Raw genomic sequence first — 24,088 nt, forward strand, 5'->3', positions numbered from 1 at the left:
TGAATCCTTTATTTTTGTGAACATTGTGGTGAATGAGGCTCTATCTGGCCAACTCTTGTTTTTGTCATTTTGGGTAGCACAGCAAATTATCTTTCTTCTTAGGTTAAATAGGCTAAACACTGTCTGGCATATCCCCTGTTGATAGTGGGGTTTGGCACTGTGTGCATGTGGCAGCCTAGACCTCATAGGCCCAGCACAATGGAAACTGCTTTAATATAAAATATTATTTGCATGGAGGTGTTAATAATGCTTAGGAGAGGTTTTGGTTACATGAATTATAAGCGTCACCAAAAATATCAGCAAACACAATGACAATGCATTTGTACTTGTCATATTTCTTATGCATCAAAATCTAGATTTTGGACATAAATGAATGTTTAATGTAACATTTTCACAGTTATATGCTTAATTTGTCCCCTATTCTATTCATTGTAGGCTGTGGGTGTGGATATCTTCTACCTTGGGATTTAGGAAATTAAACATATTTTTAGAGGCAATTCTTTACTGATTTATAATAGTGATTCCTAAAGTATGGTCTGGGATCCTCAAGAGCTCCTGAGACTTTTTTGGGGAGTCTATAAGGTCAAAACTATTTTCATAATAATGCTAAGACATTATTTGCCTTTTTCACTCATATTGTCTCACGAATATGCAGAGGATATATAATGTGACATCAATGTTCTATTAAGAATGGGTACTGTGTATTTTTATGTTTTAAAAATTTATCAATTTTAGGGACGCCTGGGTGGCTCAGTCGGTTAAGCGGCTGCCTTCGGCTCAGGTCATGATCCCAGGGTCCTGGGATCGAGTCCCACATTGGGCTCCTTGCTTGGCGGGGAGCCTGCTTCTCCCTCTGCCTGCCTCTCCCCCTGCTTATGTTCTGTCTCTCTGACAAATAAATAAATAAAATCTTTAAAAAAAATTTATCAATTTTGGGCGCCTGGGTGGCTCAGTTGGTTAAGCGACTGCCTTCGGCTCAGGTCATGATCCTGGAGTCCCGGGATCGAGTCCCGCATCAGGCTCCCTGCTCGGCAGGGAGTCTGCTTCTCCCTCTGACCCTCCTCCCTCTCATGCTCTCTGTATCTCATTCTCTCTGTCTCAAATAAATAAATAAAATCTTTAAAAAAAAATTATCAATTTTAATTTCTAACATAGTAAAATTGATGGATATAATGCACGTAAAAAAACACATTTTAGTTTCTCAATAATTATTAAGTGCCAATGTATCGGAGACCAACAAGTTTGAAAAACATTTAGAATTTATAGTAAATCTTCTTAAAAAATTATTTTGTGTCTGTGCACTTTAGAAAAAATAAACTCATGTCACATGCTCCACTTAGGAAAAATCTGTAGCCTTAATTAATAAAACGAATGAAGCAGTCAAAATAAAAGCCATAAACTGATTTGGTGGACTGAAATATAACTTATTTTCCTTTGTGTACAGTACCCGAGACAAAAGGGCAATATTGTCGAGTACCACCGCCCCTACTCAGAATTCAGCTATCTAGCCAACCTCACTTGTCCAGATAACAGCTGCTGACCAGCCAATTTAGAAGGGTCTCCAAAATGCAAATTTGGATTTGTCTCCTGCTCCCCAAGCCCTGTGCACTGAGAGTGCAAGTGCTTTTCTCATAAGAGAGCCCACCCAGGTCCTCAGCAAGCCTGGGAACTGGGACTAGGGTGAGGCAGGCCAGGGGCCAGATTTAAGGATGCACTCACTCACAAGTGCCAATCCAGCACTTGCACGACCCTGAGAGTGAGTGCCTCCTTAAACGTGATGCCGCAGGTGGCCCATGGACACTCCACAGTGCAGCCCCACTCAGGGGGATTAAAAACCTTGCTTGGGTCCACAACAAACAACAAAGAAAAGAGAGGGCAGCTTCACATACTGACGACAAGAGTAATAAAAGAAGACAGCAGACTTGTAGCAAGGGATGAAACAGGAGGGCTATGAAAAACTGGCCACAAATTCAAAATACAAGTAATATGAGCTCATTTAATACAAAAGCAAATAATTTGGGCTCTCAGGATACACTAACTGACATTTATAATTTAAGACACAGTTAAGTTATAGGCAACTGTCCTTTGTTTTTAAAAGCAAGGAGTAATATGTTGTATTTTTGGTATGTTTCTATCCAAATTGGTTGAAATAATAAGGTTCAAGAGCGAAATAAACTCTTAGATATCCAAGGAAACCAGCTGTTTCAGAATTCTTCAGTCAGTTAAATCCATATTTATTTACTGTGGCTAAATATTGCCAGACCGTATTTTAAGGTTCTGAAGAGATGAAGTCCAATTGTGCATCAAGTATGCAAATTTTCAATGACTCATTATTCAGCTTGATGGAATTTCCCTGAACCCACAGGATGTTTTCCCCTTCCTAGTCAAATTGTTCTTATGTCTTTCTAATTACACATGTTTCAACTTCCAGATGTCATTCCACACAGGAAGAGGATTAATATATGGTTAGAATTGCATAGCAACAGGGCGCCTGGGTGGCTCAGTTGGTTAAGCGACTGCCTTCGGCTCAGGTCATGATCCTGGAGTCCCAGGATCAAGTCCCGCATCGGGCTCCCTGCTCGGCAGGGTGTCTGCTTCTCCCTCTCCCACTCCCCGTTTGTGTTCCCTCTCTTGCTGTGTCTTTCTCTGTCAAATAAATAAATAAAATCTTAAAAAAAAAAAAAAGAATTGCATAGCAACGGACAGCTTCTCACTGTTAACATGGGGCTTGCTAAGATCTGACGAACTGTCTCTTTTGCATTATTCTTACAACATCTTGAAGTAAGAATCAACAGGGGTTGGAGCGGCATAGATGGGGGTGGTGGTGTGGGAAAATCTCTACTCAGATGAAAAAGTTTAAAAATTTAGCACAGGTCACAAGGAAATTATTGCAAAAGTGATTCGAATTGTTAACAATGTCCCCTTTTAGTCCCTGATTATGCCTCTCCCAGGGGTCTGTTCCTGGGCAGACCATCAGCATAATCACACCACTCTTATGTGGTTCTATGGTTATCAGATAAATCCCCTAAAGGCCTTGCCCCAAGGCATTGCTGGGCCTCAGACTGGGTGACTTTTTAAAAATAGAGGAAGGACAGGCCTGCTGCCAGGTGGGGTCATAAAAATAAAATTCCACAGCAGTAAACGCAGTGGCAGTCAATCAATCACATCCATATGCAGTCATGGAGAGTTCTTTATGTGGATATCCCAGAAATATTCAGACCTGAGGAAGACCCCACCTGCTAAAAGCACCCCTGGTGGGGAGAGAAATCTTAATGTTCCACAAACCCAAGCCTTTCAACCTTTGGGGGTGGATACAGTTACACGGTCAACTGTGCAGGGTGACTCTTTCATCTAAGTGGGAAAGGCCATGCTCCCACAATGGAACAGTGAAGAAACAACTAGTTATCTTCATCTGTTTAACAACTGGAGACCCTCAGCTGGACATGGCATATTTCAGTGGGAACACAACAGAGTCTCTGGAGTACAGACCTCTTATTTGATCTGGGCTTCTGTGGGGGAAAGCGAAGATGATTCACAAGTAAACAAAGGAAATGCTCATGGTGTTGGTGATGATGGCTAGGATAATAACAGCAACTGTTTGGGAATGCATTCTAAATATTGACAATATTTATTAAATAAATATTAAGGAAAAGAGCAGGCATTGTTAGGTACCTTACAGTGGTTGTTACGGGTTGGTGGAAATGCCCTCAAAGTTTAGGTGAAGAGGAAGGCACTTAACACCTTATGCTATATTCTGAGTTTGCTGTTTTAGAAGGAATATACTTAAGTTCTTATGTGCTAGGTCCTGCTCTGAACTTTTTACCTTATTTATCTTATTTCCTTTGTGCAAAGACCTAATGGGTTAGGTACTATTATTATTCATATTTCACAGAGGAGGAAGCTGAGGCGTATGAAGTGTAACTAACTCAATATATGGTGCAGCAGGAATTGGAACAGTCTAGAATGTTCTATGAATAGTACACTTCGTTTATGTCACTACACTTAATAATGAATATTAGTTAATATGCATAAGGAAAAAGCCAAAATGCAGACTATATGCAGAACAACTCTAAGGACATCTAATTTTTTAAAAAAATGAGAAATTAAAATGAAGAATTATACAAATAGGTGAGTTTTTAGTCATAAGTAGAACATTCTGTTGCAAGATATAGAAAATTTTATTACATGCAAAAGCTGATATTTAATAAAGCAAAGAATTCCTGAGGAGTTTAAAAAGAGATTTGATACTATTTAGAGGGAGAGTTGGATGATTTTGGAGGGGAAAAAAAACACCCATTTTCTAGCCTCGGTTCTTGTAAATATCTACAGTACAAGTCAAAAAAATGAATAAAACAAAATTATAAGATCTAACATCTGACATATTAAACATAACTTTAGGTGTTGTATTGATGTGCCAAATTGGCCCATAAAAAGATTCCTAAGGGAGTGTAAAAGGGCAAAAGACTTATCAAAGTGGATTTCAGACTTGAAAGGCATAATGAAAGTCAGATTACAGTTAGCTTTTTATGAACTCATTTTAGAGAGAGAAGTAAGCATGTGATTATATGATCCTGGTTTGCCAAATCAACCACTTCCCACCCCAGTCTGATGAAATCTAAAATTTTACTCTGGAAATGCATAAAGAATTCATTGCCCATAACACAGGAGTGGAAAACCCGTAAATAATCTGCCCCGTGAATGGGAACATCCTGAAATTCGGCTTGTTGTCTATAGGCGAGGCTGTCCAAAACAAATATACTTTTCATAAATTAAACCTGGGCCTAGCCACGCAGAAGAGGGAAGACAATATTGTCACTTTGATAGTTTGGGCCTGTCTTTATAAAAAGCTGTGGGGACCGAAGCCCTGTTCTCTCTCGTTATGAGACAATTTGCCTATTTAGAGGAAGTTAAATGGTAAATTCTTTTTTACAGTTTCATATTCTTTAATTACTACACTTTCAAATTTGAGGAAACTGCTCTCAAGTAAACAATGGCTACTTCATGATTACCCTAACCAGGAACACTGTAAATCAGGAATTGCCTTTCTGCATATTTTTTAGGTTTTCCTCGGGTGTCATAGGGCTGGACCAACAAGGACTCCAGAAAAGACATCTGTTCCTGTCAAGAACTGACATGGAATAAAAACAAAGAAAGAAGACATGGCCATATCCCCTCAGGTAATAAAATAAAAATTTTCTGCTTATTTTTGATTGCTCGAGCTTTCTTTAATCCTGTTCTTTATTACCTAACATATCCAAGTATGTCTAGAGATGAGGTCTAGAATTACCAGAAGTCATAGGTTGCCAAGAATATTTTGAGTCTCTTAATATAGTTTTCAAAGACTAATTAGGGAGGAGTGCAGATAAAAATAGTAATTATTAACAATCATAAAAATTCTTTTCTATGTGTGCATAAAGAGCCTACAAGTAAATTTTAGAGAAAGTAATTATAAAAAATTTTAGCAAAAATAACAAAAATGCTTTCTAGGGCAGTAAAAAACCACAATACTTATTTTGTTTCATGGCAGTTTCCTCCCACAACTCTCTAACATTTTAAAAAGGGATATATTTGCTTACAAAAGTATTGCAAAAACATGGTTTTCATATTTGTTCAAGTTTCTAAAAAGACCATTTGTTTAGGTATCGTGTCCGTGCATTTCTTAAAAGTGACTTCAGCCTGGGTGATTTCTTCAGCGTTCATGTCGGATTCAGAGATCCTTTGAAATTGCTATAAATAAGGAAAGTGTGAATTGTGTGTCCATAAGGGCCCTAAAATAAAATGTTTCAAGGCATGTCTTGTGTCCAAAATGAAGGGAGTCATTGAGGGAATGGAGGCTTGTAAGTGCTTTCCTTCCTTTGTCTTAGGTCCCTCAGACGCACTGGAGAGCCCAGCATTTTCCTTTGTTCATTTCAGGAACTCTCTTACCACTGACTTTGCTGGGCTTTGAAAGGCCTGGGGAAGACTTCTTCAGATTTACTGGATGAGAAGCAAGGATACAACTTGTTTTTCCAAAGTTTTTTTAAAGCGATATATTTAGGGCGCTTAAGAGGAAAGAATTGGCCAGTCCTTTATTTATCTTCCTAACAGGTGCAGCCCAGGCAGTCATAAAAGCAGGCTACTGAAAAAGAATTATTTTGCCAAGTATTAAGCCTCTCTGGTGTGCATTTGCCCCAGAGTATTCCTTCTCACTCATTCCTCCCTCACTCATTCCTCTACTCACAGCAGAGAGCTCAGATCTGCCCCACTCATCTCCTGTACAGTGTGGCAAAATTTTTTCAGGGGGAAAAACATCATGGTATTCATTCATACAACTTCTTTATTCCTCAGCCAAATCTACAACTTGGCCTAAATGAACTATTTCAAATTTGGAGGAAAATCGTTGCCCTTGATCAGATAGCTCCTCCCTCTTCTCCCATTCTTTCCCTTTCTTCCTCCAAATTAACTTTCCCCCAATTTGAATGAAAGGTCATATTCTATATGTGAGATGACATTTCCCCTCCCAAAATTTATTTTGCTCTTTGAAATAGGCCATCTAGTCTCATGCAGGTAGAACTTGAAGGTCAAGGAGCAGATCTGAGAGGGAGGTTTGCCATCACCAGGTCACCTTTTCTGTTGATGACTAAGCCTTGGGCGATGCTGAGGAATAAGCAAGAGGTAATGAATCCTGCTCTACATTCAGATAGGTTTGGGGCAGAAGTTTAAAATGTGATGAAATCTCTAGGGACCAAGAAGGAAGATAAAGCAAGGGAAAAATTCCTATGGACTGAAAGAAAGTTTTCCTCCATTACCATGTTCCCATCCATTCCTACTAAAAAAAGCCAAGATAGTTTTGACAGATAGATCTTGTATGTTGACGTGACAAAAGAGTCCATAGCAACGATGCCATACCTTTGATTCCTGGAGTTATCAGAATGGTCCCTTAAAGTCACGGTCATAAATGAACCTATGTTTCGTCATATGTTTGAGTTTTCAAGAAGAGATCTTACATGGAAGATGAGAAGGCTACAGTGTCTCTCCCAAGGTTTTATGAGTCACACCCCAGCACCAAGGAGAACTTATGCCTTTTCCACACAAGTGAAGTACATGAAGGGCCTGATATATCACAGAACAAAAAGTGAAACTCGTGTTAAGTCCTCAACTTGGTGTTTTTTTAGAAGATAATTTTTCTAAGTCCTATAGATTCTGACAGTTAACAACTGTCTAAGTGTATTAAAGAACCAGATTTTAATGATCACATACTGCAGAGATAGAATTCTGAGGAAATCATTTTTGTGGGTTGAAAAGCCATTCATAGTATTTTTAAACTAAGAGATTCTACCACAGAAGAATTTTCTAATTTCTAATTAGAAATTTTTTAATTTCATGTGGATAAAAATCACTTTTTGACAGGAAAGGAGGAATTTCTAGTGAAAGGTGATTCCTTTACATAGTAGAACCCAGAGGCAATTAACCATGAGGGCTTTTAGAACAGAATCCCAGAGACTAGCTAACATTAAGTGCTCAATTAATAGTTCATACATAAATACATGTATCGGTAAGGCATTCTGGGAGATTCCCACAAATCTGAAACTTCCGCCCACATCCTGTTACTCTTTGATTAGAATAACTTAATTTTGCTAGGCCTCAGGTTCTGCATGAATCCTCAGTGTAAGACAGGCCTTTTATTTCAAACTGAAATACAGATACTATAGTTCTCTAATGAATAAATATACGATTGATGAAGGTGGAAAGGAGGGCAATGGGAAGTGGTTACTCCTTAAAAATAAGGCTTTCTTTCTCCAAAAGGGGTTATTGAGCCATCCAGAATATTTTCAAAAGCCTAAGTCAGGACTGTTGACTAGTAACTTCCATTAGACTTCCTCCTTGATGTCCAAAGTTACACCTGTCCTTCCTCCACCTCCTCAGAAGATTTTTGTTCTCCCAAGACCTAACATGAAGTTCCCAGAATTCGGCCACTGTAGGTTGGGAGGCGGTTAAGAGAGACATCTTTTACAGGTGCTGAAAGCTCAGCCTCTTTTGAGGAGTTGCCATGTCCTCCTGGATCCTAGGCATGTATCCTATCAAGATTCCCTGCAAGTGGTGATGTCCTTCCTGGGCATGGTTCTCCCAGCTGGAGAGGAGATATAAGGAGATCTATAGGGACTGGAGGAATCTGTTCCCTGGGAGTGTTTCTGTCCATAGTTTAAAATGTCTCTGACTCTTAATCTCAGGAAACAAAGTGAGGGTTCCTGGAGTGGAGGGGGTGGGAAGGATGAGGTGGCTGGGTGATGGACATTGGGGAGGGTATGTGCTATGGTGAGCACTGTGAAATGTGTAAGACTGATGAATCACAGACTGTACCCCCACAACAAATAATATACTATATGTTAATAAAAATAAAATAAAATAAAATAAAATAAAATGTCTCTGAAGAGTTGGTTTGGTGGCATGTTTTATTCTTGAGGCTATCATCCAGAGGGATGTTTTTATGGAACAAAACCACCCCGGTGAAAATGAAATCAGTTAGGAGAAGGTACAAGAACCAGAATAGTTCTCGAATTGCCATACTCCTTAGTCCTTAAAGGAAACACTATTAAAAGGCAATGATTTCACCAGGAAAATTGTGTAAGGGGCAGTTCCTTTAAGAATCAGTTCTGCTGATAAGGAAATAAACAAACAAACAAAATCCCTGTACTTCCTCAAAAGATTTTAAATATATCAGTAACCCTCTTTTTATCCGTACTACCTACCATCCAAATTTAAACTAATTGAAGAATCTATGAGTATAAAATTACTGTCCTGGGTGGGGGGACTCCAACACATAATATCAACAGTGTTTTTATGGCAAAAGATGATCATGGGGATTTTGGCATCTGTATTGATTAATTCAAAAGGAAAAAATAAAAAAAATTTGGGGGGGATGCTGAAGTTAAAGATAGATCTTCCTCTTTGTAGCTCTAAAATTTCATTGTCTCTAAAAGCAGAGTGGAGGGGCGCCTGGGTGGCTCATTCCTTAAGCGTCTGCCTTCGGCTCAGGTCATGATCCTAGGGTCCTGGGATCGAGCCTCGTATTGGGCTCCCTGTTCTACGGAAGCCTGCTTCTCCCTCTCCCACTCCCCATGCTTGTGTTCCCTCTCTCGCTGTGTCTCTCTCTGTCAAATAAATAAATAAAATCTTAAATAAAGGGTGCCTGGGTGGCTCAGATGGTTAAGCGTCTGCCTTCGGCTCAGGTCATGATCCCAGGGTCCTGGGATCGAGTCCCGCATCGGGCTCCCTGCTCCTTGGGAGCCTGCTTCTCCCTCTGCCTCTCTCTCTCTCTCTCTGTCTCTCATGAATAAATAAATAAAATCTTTAAAAAAAAAAATCTTAAATAAAATAAAATAAAAGCAGAGTGGGTCAGATTCAGTTGTCAGACCAAGAGTAAAACTTCATCACATCTAGGAACCAGAATAAGTTAATTAACTTTATAGGCTCTACAGTCTGTCATCTTATTTATTAGTTTTTCAGCTTGTCATTTTCAATGGAGAGTTAAAATAACACATGCAAATTCATCCATTAAATGCAGGATAATTAAAACAATATTCTGTCCTTAGTCAGGAAACATAGAATGCATTTCATCCAAATAAGCCCTGAAGAGGCTAGTCAAGTGACAGATCAAATAAAAAGGACACTTAATACACATGTAAATCATTTGCATTACAAATAAGACACTTTAGCAGGGGTTGGACTCACTGCCTGATAGTTGGGATTAAGTTCCCATATTAATGCATGCATTTGGTGTGGTTATTTCGGGTGGAAGACTTCATCCATCAATGCCCTCCACCACTAAGTAAAGCCAACCTGTAAACTGATCACCACAGCCTGTCAACACTGGTTACTTAATTACATAAAGAAAATATATTTCAAAGACTTTTGGTAATTTGGGTAGTATTTCAACTTTAGGATCAATGTCTAGGATCTTTTTCAAGGTTCTTCAAAACAATGGTTAAAAGCAGTTTTAAGAATTAAAATTGAAAATACTAAATACTATTTTTATGCTTCCTGCTCTTTTTTTTTTTTTGCTTTTATTTGCAGAAGTCAAAAATAAAGATTCAGTAAGCACTAATGAAGACTAATATGAATGAAATAATATTTTAAAAAGAGATTTCCATTAAAAATTAAACTCAATGTACTTGTGCTGTTAATTTGTGTTTTTCATTAATTATTTTAGTAATTTCTAATTCCAATTTATTTATGTTGCTAATTAGTTTTTAAATATTGATTTTTTCATAAAAAGGAGAAACTACTTATTGGAGGAAGCATTCTTCTAGTGAAGAATATTATAATATTTTCAGTGTAATTACTTTTAAAAGGCTATATATTATGAATAAGTCTACAACAAAACTCATTAAAGAACACAATCTAGCAGTGATACTCAAAGACATTCTCTTTTACCCAGTTGTCTGATTTTGTTTTTTGCATGCAAGAATTTAGCAGTATAATAAGTAATGAAGTTTCAAAAGCACTGATAAAAACAAAAAATACCTGCATCTGTATATCTGTATATTTTAAATGTCTTTCCATGAAAAACTATAGCAAATCTGGAGATACTGTCATAAATTCTTTTTTGAAATCTTGATCAAATTTATTAACTAAGAAAGCACTGCAAGCCCCTCCCACCACCCACGAATTGCAAATACAGGGTGAAAAGTTTGTGACTGAACCTAAGAGAATATACTTGAAAATGCAATCTGTTCATCATGACCAATTAACTTCTTTACATGATGTTGTGAGGATCCCTTTCAACTGAATGATCAAATTATAATTTGATCATTTTAGTCAATATACCTTCATAAACCATCTGCATCAGATATATTTCAATCGGTTATACTCTTCCTATATTTTGCCTCTGATCTGTTTATTCTAAAGGATCTTTTCCTTAAATCACAGTGATTCTATTATTTTTAGTCTGTTTAAGAAATAAACATATTTTATTAAAAAGCACAACAAAGAGATTTATGGATGAGTCTTACCCTCTTTCTTAGTGGGTTCTGGCATGACCACAAGAAAACGTTATTCTCCAAAGAGTTTGTTCCCCTCTGACAACGGTTGACAGAAACCCCACAAGCAGTCAAAGATGGTGCAGGTCAGTGTGACAAGCAGCTGGGGAGAAGTCCAGGGCTTTTATACTCTGCACGGCAATCATGTTGGCACCACCCTTTCTTCAACACAGGGATGCTGGAACTTGACAGCTATGAGGACCTTTCTCACATTTGTTGTCTGCACTCTGCCCTCTCGCCTACTGGAAGGAATCTCCTGTCCATCTCATGTGGCTATGAGAACACCTCTAACTTTCTAAATTCAGCTGCAGCTTCATGTTCCTTCTTACTTTTCTCTTTCTGTCTGACAGAGGCATGTGTCAACTCAGGAGTGCAGAATGTTTGTCGGATGACAAAAAATTAAGTTAAAAATCATAATATGCTTCAACATACACCTTAATTTTCACTAAGATTATAAGGGGAAAAAAATATCTGTGTTTAGAGAACAATTTTATGCTCCCATTAGCTTTTCGTATACACCTGTTTATTGTTTTTAATTTTCTTTTTTAAAAGATTTTTTTAATTTATTTGAGAGAGGGAGAGTAGAGCGAGAGAGAGAGAGAGCATGAGTGGGGAGGAGGGGCAGAGGGAGAGGGAGACTCAGACTTCCCGCGGAGCAGGGAGCCTGTGAGGGGCTGGATCTCAGGACCCTGGGATCATGACTTGAGCTGAAGGCAGATGCTTAACTGACTGAGCTACCCAGGTGCTCTGGTTTTAATTTTCTTTCCCATTTTTATTAACATGTTAATATTAATTTGTCAAGCCAAATTTCTTTTTTTAAAGATTTTATTTATTTATTAGAGAGAGAGAGTGCACAATTAGGGGGAGGGGCAGAGGGAGAAGCAGAATCCCTGCTGAACAGAGAGAGCCCCACTTGGGGCTCGATCCCAGGACCCTGAGATCACGACCTGAGCTGAAGTCAGATATTAGACACTTAACAGACTGAGCCACCCAGGGTCCCTGTGAAGCCAAATTATACTGATGATCCTGTCTCATTTTCTTTTCCAAGAATAGCAAGTGTTTCTGTTGAGGAATACTTAGCGTTTACCTTTTTCCAAGAAATGTCCTTTAAAAAAAATTACAGGGCATATAAAAGAATGAAGTAATGATATACACTACAACATGGGTGAGGCTTGAGCGCGATATGCTAAGTGAGAGAAGCCAGGTGCAGAAGACCACAGTGTACAATTCCACTGATATGAAATGTCCATTTAGGCAAATCTATAGTCAGAAAGTCAATTAGTGGTTGCCAGGGGCTGAAGGGAGCTGGAATTGGGAGTCACTGTTAATGGATATGGAATTTCTTTGGGGGACAATGAAAATGTGTTCTAGAATTAGGTAGTGATGGTTGTACTACTTTGTGGATATATTAAAAGCCACGGAATTGTACACTTAAAAATATATGTACTGTGAGAAAAAACAGTCAGATAGACCAGTAGCCATTGTCTTGCTTCAGGATGGCAAACAGACACACAAATGTAACCTCACATATTGGCAGACTATTCAGATTTGGCCACTTTCTCCCAAAACTCTCATGGAACTGACAAAGAAATATGAACTGCCCCATGGTCAAACTAAAAAAGACACCTTGCTTTCTTTGTCTACATGCATGGCACCTCAAAGACCAGGACTCAAATTAGTTTATGTGACAAGACGACTGTTCACATATCTTTATTGGTGTGTGTTTTTGAGATTATTTTCAAGGGACTTTGATTGATTTGTACTGAACCAGCCACAGTGTCTCGTTTAATTTCCCTTGTGGCTGAGAGTGCAGCTGGTCAGACTTAGCTCTACCAAGCTCTGTGCCAAGCTAACTTTTCATATAAGGATGGAAACTCAACTTAGAACTCAATAGCATCATGCTTTAGCTATGTGGTGGGGAGGGGGAGGAAAGCCAGTTAAGGTCAGTGAACAACATCTTCTACAACGAAAAACTTTTTTTCAACCACATAGCGAGACTGGGCACTTGTTCTGCTTTTTAAGATATTCCTGTGCTCTTAGACATGGAACAGCTAAATGTCAGCCAGGAAACAGCAGATTCTATAATATAAAGTTAGAAGTGCCTTGAAAGATACAGTAACTTTTTTTCCTGAGTCTACCATGATACTATCAGTTCACAGCTGAAACAAATTAAAGAGGCTAGAATCTGAAGTCAGACCCTTGGGTTCTATTTTTCAACCTACCATTAACCAGCTGAGTTACTCTAAGAAAGTCAGGTGGCCTTTCTAGGCCTCAGTTTCCTTCTGTGTAAAATGAGGGGCTGAAAAAAAAATGACTTCTGAAGCCCCTTCTAGGTTTAACATCATGATTCTATATGAGTGGTCCCTAAAAAAGAATCCTTTTTTCCCCCAACATTCCCAGCACACTGAACACCACATATGAAATGGACATAAGGACAAAGTGTCATATTGCAGAAGAATGTCTATAGTGATGGACAGATTTCACACATGTCACAAAAGAAGTGCCATGCCACATTGGCTTCTGCAGAAACTCCATGGGGTCTTTAATGCACTGATCATTTTACTGAAGTGAGCTAATGCCAGGATATATTGCAACCCATGGAGAAAATATTTTATGACCTGGAAAACTTTTAGTGATACAGGACTTGATTATAAAAAGACAAAAACTTATTGGAGGAATTGGAAGTATGGACAAATTCTAGGATAAATGGTTGTGAAGTGTATAAGATGGTGGAAGTAAGATTTAAATTAGAATAATAAGTAGATTATGTGTAATTTTTCCAGGACTGTATTGTTTTAGGAACACATAACCCTTGTTTCAGATCTTACATATCCATCTAGTAGGTACAGACTTCACTCCAACATCACTGTCAGGAAGTGGGGAAAATGGTCAACAAGGCTCTTTTTTTCTTTCACTAAGTGCTTTTTTGGGTTTTTCCTTTTTTATTACTTAGGGTTATATTTGGGTGAATATAGCCCTAAAATAACAACAGTCAAATCAAGATAAAACCATTTCTTGCTCACATAGAGCAAATCCAAAAGTAACTAGTTTAGAGTATTTATGGTGGTTCCACGGTGTCATCAGAAATCCAGGCTCCTTCTTGCTCCACCATCTTCTAGGTAACTTCATCACCCTAGTATGGCTGCTAGTGCTCTGGCCATTAGGTCCACATTCCAGGCAGCAGAGAAAAAGAAAAAAGGTCTCACTTTCTCCATTTTAAGAAGACTTTTTTGAAGCTCTACACAAAACATCTAATACATCCTATTGGCTAGAACTTGATTATATGGCCGCATTTGGCTACAAAAGAAGCTGGGAAATATAATTTTTTATTCTCAGTGGCAATGGACTTCTATTGCTAAAGAGAATGAAGAGAATGGCTGTTGGACAAGCAAATATCAATCTCTGCCGTATCTTCCAAAACAAAAGCAATAATGTTCCATGCCCCAACCAAAGAATACAGAGAAGTATAAATATAAGCCTCATCCTCTGTCCAACCTTGTTCTCACTCCATGGTGTGACTAAAGGTCTAAATTTCCTTGCATATAAAAGTACAAACTTATATATTCATATACAGGGAGTTATTCATCTATTTTTTATTTACATTACTCTTCAACTTGCTTTTTCCATTTAACCTGTCATAGACATCCCTTCATGCTAATATATGTGTGTGTGTGTGCGTGCATATATTTATATATGTGTGTATATGTATATATACACATATATATACCTAACTCAATCTTTTTAATAGCTGAATAATCATTCATGGTATGGATGTGCCATAGTGTGCCTTATTTTTTCAATTAACTTCCCTTTTGATGGACACTTAGGTTGTTTTCAGTGTTTCACCACCACAATTAACACTGTAGTAAACATCGTAGACTATAACCTTATATATTGATACTTTCAAATTAGTAGGATAGATTCTTAATAGTGAGCTTGTTGGTTCAGATGCCTAATTTGAATCTTAATAGATTTTTACTAGAATACGCTCCCACAAAAAGGTTGCCTATGCAACAGGTTAATCAGCAATATAGGAGATTGCCTATTTTCTCATACCCTGGATGTTATCATTAAAAAAACCAAAAACGGGGCACCTGGGTGGCTCAGTCGTTAAGCATCTGCCTTTGGCTCAGGTCATGATCCCAGGGTCCTGGGATGGAGCCCCGCACTGGGATCCCTGCTCCGCCGGAAGCCTGCTTCTCCCTCTCCCACTCCCCCTGCTTGTGTTCCCTCTCTCACTGTGTCTCTCTGTCAAATAAATAAACAAAATCTTTAAAAACAAAAAACTTGTCAACTCAATGCATAAGAAATTATTATTCATTATTTGAGTTTCATGTTTATTGGTGATCTGTTTCTTTTTCTGTGAATTGCTTTTTTCAAATCCTTTAGTTTTTATTAGTGATATCAACTCTGTCATATATGTTTCAAATACTTTCCCCTTTTTTGCCTTTTGATTTTATGATATCTTTTGCTATAACAAATTTTTAAATTTGTATTTATTCAAATCTATCATCTTTTCCTCTATGGCTTCTGGATTTCCTGTCTTACTTTTTAAACAAAAAGTCTCTCCACCCAGGATTATTCAAATACTCTTATAAATTTTCTTCAAATATTTTTAAATATTAAAATATTTTATTGTATGAATTAGGGGCTATAAATCTGTTTGAGTTCCCTCCCCCCAGCTTAACAGGGACTCATGCAGCACCATTTCACTGTTACTTTACCACTGACTTGAAATGTTACCTAGAGTCTATGTTAAGTTCCCACATAAACTTGAATCTATTCATAGATGTGACGTACATTTTTCACTTGTTGGTGTGTTTTTTCTTTAAACCCATTAAGCAGGGATGCCTGGGTGGTTTAGTCAGTTAAACATCTGCCTTCAGCTCAGGTCATGATCCTGGGGTCCTGGGATCGAGTCCCACATCGGGCTCCCTGCTCAGCGGGAAGCTGAGCAAGCTGCTTCTCCTTCTCCCTCTGCCTCTGCAGCTCCCCCTGCTTGTGCTCTCTCTCTCTGTGACAAATAAATAAAATCTTTTAATAAATAAATAAATAAATAAACCCATTAAGCAATTACTCCCTATTTACCTCTCTGTTCAGCCTCGGCAACCAACAATTTGTTTTCTGTCTCTGTGGATTTACCTATCCTGTGAATATTTTATATAAATGGAATCATACAGTATGTGACCTTCTGTGGCTGGGGTATTCTCTCTGAAATTGATACTGAATTCTGTCCCTTTCTGACAATAAATAATCTCCAACTATGAATAAATAAATTAATTGGGAAAAAAAGTATTTTTCACCTACAGGATACATTTCCAATAAAATATTATTTTGTGCTTAATAATTATCTAGTAATATCTTTTATGTTACTTAATTAATTGTGTATAAATAATGCTTGTAACAATAACTTAATTCCAAATACATTGCTAACACTCTAAAGACCTGTGGTCACAGAAAAAAAGTTTCTAAAATTTCTAATAATATAACTTTTAAGGCAGGGAGATATAAGATAAATTTTTAAAACGTAAGGTAGGACGCCTGGATGGTGCAGTAGGTTAAGTGTCCAAATCTTGATTTTGGCTCTCAGGGTCATGAGATTGAGCCCCACATTGAGCCCCACATTGGGCTCTGTGCTCAGCATTCAGTGCAGAGTCTGCTTGAGATTCTCTCCCTCTCCTTCTGCCCCTCTCGCTCATGCTCTCTCTCACTCTCTCTCTAAAATAAATAAATATTTTAAAAAATGTAACGTAAGAAATTATATTAAGTGGGAATAGAATCCTATAGAATGAAAATAGTTACTCAGGGAGAAAGGGAATAATATTATATTTCCAGGGTTTAAAGAACTTACTTATACGTTTTGAATATATTATCATAGGTATTATATCACTCTGACATTTTTATTCCATGGAGATATTTAAAATAGTGAGGTTACCGATTTATTTTTATTTTTGATGCCAACTTTTATAGAAGGTTGGAAATGGCATTCTTTGCAACTATTTAAGCTTATGATAGAAAATTTTAAATAGCAACTGGAAAGGGGTGCCTGGGTGGCTCAGTCAGTTAAGCATCTGACCCCCCACTTTGTTTTCTTAGAGAGAGAGAGAAAGTGCGCATGTGTGCGGGGCTGGGGATCAGGGCAGAGGGAGAGGGAGAGAGAAAGAATCTTAAGGAGGCTCCACACTCAGTGTGGGGCCCAACTCAGGGCTCGATCTCACACCCCTGAAATCATGACCTGAGCCAAAATCAAGAGTCAGGACACTTACCGGACTGAACCACCGTTAAGTGTTTGACCCTTGATCACTGAACCACCTAAGTGCCTCTAAGTGTATGACTCTTGATCTCAGCTCAGGACTTGATCTTAGGGTCATGAATTCAAGCCTGGTGTTGGATTCTACACTGGGTGTGGACCTACTTAAAAAGAAAAAAAAAAAGCACTTTGAAAATCTGTTAAGATCATCCAAAATTTTCTTTGAAGGTGCATTAGTCAGCTCAAGCTGCCATAACAAAATGCCATAGATTGGGTATCTTAAATAGCAGACATTTATTTCTCAAAGTGTGGACGCTGGAAGTCCAGATCAGAGTACCAGCATGGTCAGGTGCTGGTGAAGGCCCTCTTCCCTACCTTCAGACAGGTACTTTCTCATTGTGTCCTCACATGGCAGTGAAAGAAAGAGAGCAAGTTCTCTGGTGCCACTTTTTTTTTTTTTTAAGATTTATTTATTTTAGAGTGGGCGAGGGGCAGAGGGAGAGAGAGAATCCTCAAACAGACTCCCCTCTGAGCGCAGAGCAGACATGGGCCTCCATCTCACGACCCTGAGATCATGACCTGAGCTGAAATCAAGGGTTGGATGCTTAACTAACTGAGCCATCCAGGTGTCCCTCTGGTGCCTCTTCTTATAAGGGCACTAATCCCACCATGAGGATCCCATCCTCACGACCTCATCTAAACCTAATTACTTCCCAAAGGCCCAATCTCCAAATACCATCAATTTAGGCTTAGGACTCAGCATATGAATTTTGGAGGCACATAACTCAGTTCATAGCAAAGGGTATGTGAACAAAATAGCTTCAGGGCTTTGTTTAAATGACCCATTTCAGAAGAGGACAGTGGTTAGGAAGAAGGGGCCCATAGATCTAAGTGGCAGAAACAGACCCTGCCTCTCCCCCTGATTTTCCTCTCTTCCTTTGCCTGGGTCCTTGGGGTTTTGGGGTGGGGGGCTTTCCCCAAGATTCTGCTGCTGGCCCTCTGCTCTCTATGTACATGCTCTCCCTTGGTGAGCTAATCCGCTCTTGCATTCTCAGCTATTACTCGTGAAAGACTCCCAGAACCCATCTCTGACCTTATTCCCCAGTTCTACTTCTGAACCGACCATGTGTATTGAATATTAAAAATTTAACCCATTGGAGGGCGCCTGGGTGGCTCAGTCAGTTAAGCGGCTGCCTTCGGCTCAGGTCATGACCCCAGGGTCCTGGGATCGAATCCCGCATCGGGCTCCCTGCTCTGCGGGGAGCCTGCTTCTCCCTCTCCATCCACCTGCTTCTCTCCCTACTTGTGCTCTCTCTATCTCTCTGTCAAATAAATAAATAAAATCTTTAAAAAAAAATTAACCCATTAGAGATGTAATAATTACTAAAATTGTTATATTTCCTTCCATTTTCTTCCCATGCATATTTAATGGAGAGTTTTGAGTTTTAACTAAGTCGTGAAAAGCACAGGTCCAGGATCCAAAATGAGATGAGTCAAAATATAACAGAAAGCAGGTTACCTAGTAATTTAAAATGTGAAGCCTGATCCCACAGAATTATTACTGACATTCTCAGGTCCATCAGTTCTCCCAATCATAAACTGCTTCATTGTATGCAAAACAAGGAGGAATAAGTGGCAAAGGTGATAAAAGTTTGGCGAATTTGCAAAATTTTAGCAGAGTTTTGCAAAGCAATAACTAAAGTGAATTTTATTTCTCTTTCTTTCCGTGTGTGTGTGTGTGTGTGTGTGTGTGTGTGTGTGAGTGAAGTTTGTTCTATGTGCCCTTAAAGCTACCAGGACAGTGATGTTTCTACCCACGACATCATAAATTGGTATTATGAATAACCGATCTTTAAATTTAGCTCACTAATGAACAGATGGTTATAAAATGGAAGATCCCCCCCCCCCCAAATACTCAGTGGGAATCTATTCCATTTTTAAAAACTTTCTTGCACAAAATGTTCTTGGACTCATCATTCTTGAAACGAGAAAGAAAGAAACCTGCCTTCTTGACATTCCTTAGTGTGACTTTGAATTTCATCTCACACCAAGTACAAGTTCATGCTGGAAGCCTTGCAGGCTATCAATAGAACTCTGCTCACCCGCCTTATTTTAAAGCAGAAGCATGTTAAGCTCTCTAAGCCTCCTCTCATAAGACATACCCTTCATCTCCCAAATTAGTCCTGGTGCCTTTGCTGGACCCCTTCCAAGACTCAGATGTTCTTTTAAGCTTCATGTCCTACCACACACCATGCAGTAGACTACAAGCAGTGAGAGTTCCTTTGCCTCAAAAATCTCCATTAATTTATGGACCCTAACAATGTCCAGCCTCCATATCTCCTCTGTGCTAACTGTGCTTATTGAAAACACACAAAGGTTTTCCTAAGTTTGACGACTGTAGATGATGTGTACAATACTTTTTTTTTTCAGTAAGAAACTAAGAATGGGGCGCCTGGGTGGCTCAGTTGGTTAAGCGACTGCCTTCAGCTCAGGTCATGATCCTGGAGTCCCGGGATCGAGTCCCGCATCGGGCTCCCTGCTCAGCAGGGGGTCTGCTTCTCCGTCTGACCCTCTTCCCTCTCATGCTCTCTGTCTCTCATTCTCTCTCTCAAATAAATAAATAAAATCTTTAAAAAAAAAAAACAAAACTAAGAATGAAGCAAGATAAAAAACATAGTAGAGTGTAATGTAACTCAGAGGTTCCTGACCTTGACCCATCACTTCCCATCTGCAGATTCTCATTCCTAGTTTCCGGCAGCTGAAGCAGCGTTCCTACCCATCATAGTGACTCCAAAGCTGACCGATTTGGGGAGGATAAACTCAAAGGTGACTTCCTCCACAGAGTCTTTTCTGATGCTCCAGCTGGAAATTCTCTCTGACTCCTCTGAATATGGACAACTCTTGCAGGGCAATTACAGTCTTGTTTACCTCATATTATCCTTATTTATGTGTATTATTGCTTAAGCCAGAGATCTCAACCTGGTGGCCTATGAGCTAAATCCAATTTGCAGATGAATTTTGCTTGGCCCACATACTTGTTTCATACAAAAAATATAAATATCATATAAAATATAAATGTATGGCTTCCCTTGGAAATATTTGGTCCAGATAGAAACAATATGGTGGAGCTCATAGGGACCACCCCAGTTTGTTTCTTGGGCCACTTCAGTCATTTGTGTTACATGCCTAGTCCAGGTGGGCATTTGAACTTGCAATACTTTGTCTAGACTATAGTATTCTTGATTAAGACAAGATCTACTTGTCTTAATCATATTTATAGCCTTACAGCAGACGCTTAGTAATTTGCAGCTGGAAAAAAAAAATGTATCTGGTCTGAGAGGCAAGTCTTTCTTTCTTTCTTTCTTTCTTTCTTTCTTTCTTTCTTTCTTTCTTTCTTTCTTTCTTTCTTTCCTTCCTTCCTTCCTTCCTTCCTTCTTTCTTTCTCTTTCTTTCTTTCTTTCTTTCTTTCTTTCTTTCTTCCTTCCTTCCTTCCTTCCTTCCTTCCTTCCTTCCTTCCTTCCTTCTTTCTTTCTTTCTTTCTTTCTTTCTTTCTTTCTTTCTTTCTTTCTTTCTTTCTTTCTTCTTTCCTCTTTCTTCTTCTTTCTTTTTAAACTGACTTTGAGGTATACCATTGGGATCTAGCCAATTCCTCCTCCCATTCCCTTATCCCATCATAACACTGTTCAAAATCTATCAGTAAGTATGTACTCACCTTCTACTATGTGTCGAAAACTTGGAGATACAAAACAAACAAGTGTTGCACCCTGCCTCATCCCAAAGGGGAAATTTGAGGTAACAAGAAATATACACATGGAATAATTTGTGAGCAAGATATCATTGCAATTTCAAGACCGCACAGAAAAGTGTTAAACCGATGAAATGCTGGAGCCAGACAGAATTGGGTCTAGATCTTGGCCCTGTACTTAGAATCTTCCAATACTGAGCAAAGTATTTACCCTCTGAGCCTCAATTTCCTTCATCTTTTGCTGGCTCCCTTTCAAGAGATCTAGACGGAGACAATAATAACATCTGCCCTATAGAGATGTGAGAGGATTAAATGAGCTAACACATGTGAAGTGCGTGGCATCATGTCTGGACCTGCTAAGCGTTTTACAGGTGGAAGGGGTTAGTCCTGGCAGCAAAATGATTCAGAATCACCTATGGCAGATACAAGAACATCTCATCACTTGACAAAATTTGCCAAGCCCTCTTTCTCATCTAGTCCATATTATCAGGTGCTATATTCTACTAAAAATGGCCACTTAATATTCAGATTTTACTCCCATGAGAGACTGCTGACGCTGTGTGTGTGGGTGTGATGAAAAAGATGGGCTTGTCACCGTGAGTCCTTTCACACGGTGGACATGTAACGGCCAGCCCTGGATCTGCAGCTGCAGCTGCTATTTGCAGCCCTGGGGCCTCTGAGATGGGATTCTGGGGCTCAGATTTATTTTCTGCCCCGTGCCTTTGTTTGAAAAGACTCTGGTCCCGCTCAGCTGCCCTGACGGTTGCTGCTGTCCCGCAATGCCCTCAGTTTGCCTCCCTAGGTGAAGGTGGGTTTCCTCCCTCGGCTGTCTCTCAGAAAATTCAGGGAAGTCACCGTCATTATTTATTAGTAAACATTTATAGTGTCCTGGACATCTTGCTAAGCATTTTACATGTATTATCTCATTTAATTCTTAAAAAACTCTGTGAGATGGGAAGCCCTTTTATCGTCATTTTAAGATGAAGAAACTGAGGTACAAGGAGGTTAAAATTTTTCCAAAGCTCACAGTAAGAAGTGGAGCAAGTATCTGAAAGCAGGTATGTTTCCCAGAATCCATGGTCCTTTTTTTTTTAAGATTTATTTATTTATTTGAGAGAGAGAGAGAGAGAACATGCAGGGGGGAGGAGCAGAGGGAGAGAGAGACAAGCAGACTCCCCACTGTGCAGGGAGCTGATGGGGGGCTCAATCCCAGGACCTTGAGATCATGACCTGAGCCGAAATCAGGAGTCAGACACTTAACCGACTGAGCCACCCAGGGGCCCCAGAATCCATGGTCTTAACCATTAAACTATACCTCCTCAAATAAATATAGGTGAAAATCTTTCCTTTGAAAACACATTTCTTCCAATCCTCAGTTGTTTAATGTTCCTTTAGCATGACAAAGAGGGTGACAAAGAGAGTCTCTCTGTAGGCTCACTTCATAGATCTCCATAGTGTCACCTGCAACAGTACTTTAAAGACTCTGAATAGCATTTGGGCTAAGTGAGGAAAAAGGAGTGATCCATTAGCAAAATCTGCAATGGACTTTCAGAATGTCTATCTATTGATTATGAAGTGAAAAGATCCACAAGTAAGGATCTTGTATCTTAATTTTGAGGGAATGTGTCAATAGAATGATTTCATGAGTTAGGACCACAAATCAGACAAAGTCATAGCATCATCTTAATATTCCTAAAGGGTATATTGTCCTTAATTTCCATAAAACAAAATAGAGAAACATTTTCATATCTTAGGACTTTGTCAAGTTCTAAGTCTTTTTTTTTTAAGAGAGAGCACTTGCGTGAGCCTGGGGGGTAGTAGAAGGGGCAGAGGGACAGAGGGAGAGAGAGAATCCCAAGCAGCCTGCACTGCCAGCTCAGAGCCTGGTGTGGGGCTCATCTCACATCCCTGAGATCATGACCTGAGAGGAAATCAAGAGTTGGACGCTTAACTAACTAAGACACCCAGAAGCCCCAACTTCTAAGTCTTTGAAGTTAAGAAGAAAAACATTTACATATCTTCAAATTATATCAAGTCCAAAAGTCTTTAGGAATAAATGAGAAACCTATGCACATATCTTAAGAGCTGAAGAAACACAAAATGCAAACATCTGATTAGCATGGTTCAGAGTTGGTTGGGAGCTGCAGACTCTTGACAATGGAGAACTGGGTACTGCAAGATAGAGGACAGCTAGCCTCTGGTCAATTTTCAAAGCCCAAACCATAGTGACTACAAGAAGGAGCTCAGGTTGACAGCGGAGTGCAGAATATCTCTGGAGTTCTAGGTCTCATGTCTGGACAAAATCTCTGGTCCCAAATGATCACTAGTACCTAGAATAGTTTCTTCATTGTGCAAAAGGCAAGCTCAGTTAGCTAGCATAGTAATCATCTTCATTAAATGATGATGTGTTTTTTTAAACTCTGGAAATATTTAAAACAAAGTGTAGGAAAGTTTCAGAGAAGCAAAACCATGGTATGAATATTTTTGTATTGATCTTTGACATTTGTACTGTACTATTTAGGAGACAGCCTCATAATTCCAATATAAAATGTGTAATTGATTTAAACTTGTGGTTTTAAGTTGAAACCTCATTGAGTTTTTGGTCAATATCAGCATATCTTAGAAAATTTTATTTTATACACATACATGAGTTATTTAAATATTTAAGGCATTATTTAATTAATAAAAGTAAAATCTTTTAAAAGAAAACCAACTATATAAATTTATAAAACTTAGCCTATTAGAGTGATGTGCTGTTTTAGAAAGATGATTTAGCTAACTAGATTTATAAGTGGAAAAATCTAATGCTATCTCTTTAAAAGTGATGGCTAAATTTTACCACAGGTAAAAATATAATTATTACCTTTGTAAGCTCATTTTAAAAGCTTAAAAAACCAGATTTATAATGTGCAATTACAATAAATTTTTTATTCCAAAATAAATTTCTGAATAATCTTTTCTGCATACAAAAGCCTCCAGCACACCCTAAGCCTTCCAAGTGCAGGAAGCATCTCTAACCTGTCATTTGATTCAATTACAGTCTCCTGAGATATCCAAGTTTCCTATGACAAATCC

The 24,088-nt window shown here is 38.8% G+C and overlaps 1 protein-coding gene across 10 annotated transcripts in view; it reads right to left on the minus strand.

Moving 5' to 3' along the window:
- The window catches only part of MYBPC1 (myosin binding protein C1), an 88,505-nt gene extending 77,311 nt beyond the window's left edge, over positions 1 to 11,194 (minus strand). For 2 of the 10 annotated variants that reach the window (XM_034987735.1, XM_034987734.1), the window contains exon 1: positions 10,992 to 11,194. In XM_034987735.1, the coding sequence (XP_034843626.1) occupies positions 10,992 to 11,016 (25 nt within the window). In that variant the 5' untranslated portion in view covers positions 11,017 to 11,194. The remainder of the gene's footprint in view (positions 1 to 10,991) is intronic. The other 8 variants (XM_034987740.1, XM_034987733.1, XM_034987737.1 and 5 more) reach the window with 5 other exon arrangements.
- Between the last annotated feature and the right edge of the window lie 12,894 nt (positions 11,195 to 24,088).

The sequence above is a fragment of the Mirounga leonina genome, unplaced genomic scaffold (assembly GCF_011800145.1).
Source record: "Mirounga leonina isolate KUSES-001 unplaced genomic scaffold, KU_Mleo_1.0 Mir_418, whole genome shotgun sequence".
NCBI classification, from domain to species: Eukaryota; Metazoa; Chordata; class Mammalia; order Carnivora; family Phocidae; genus Mirounga; species Mirounga leonina.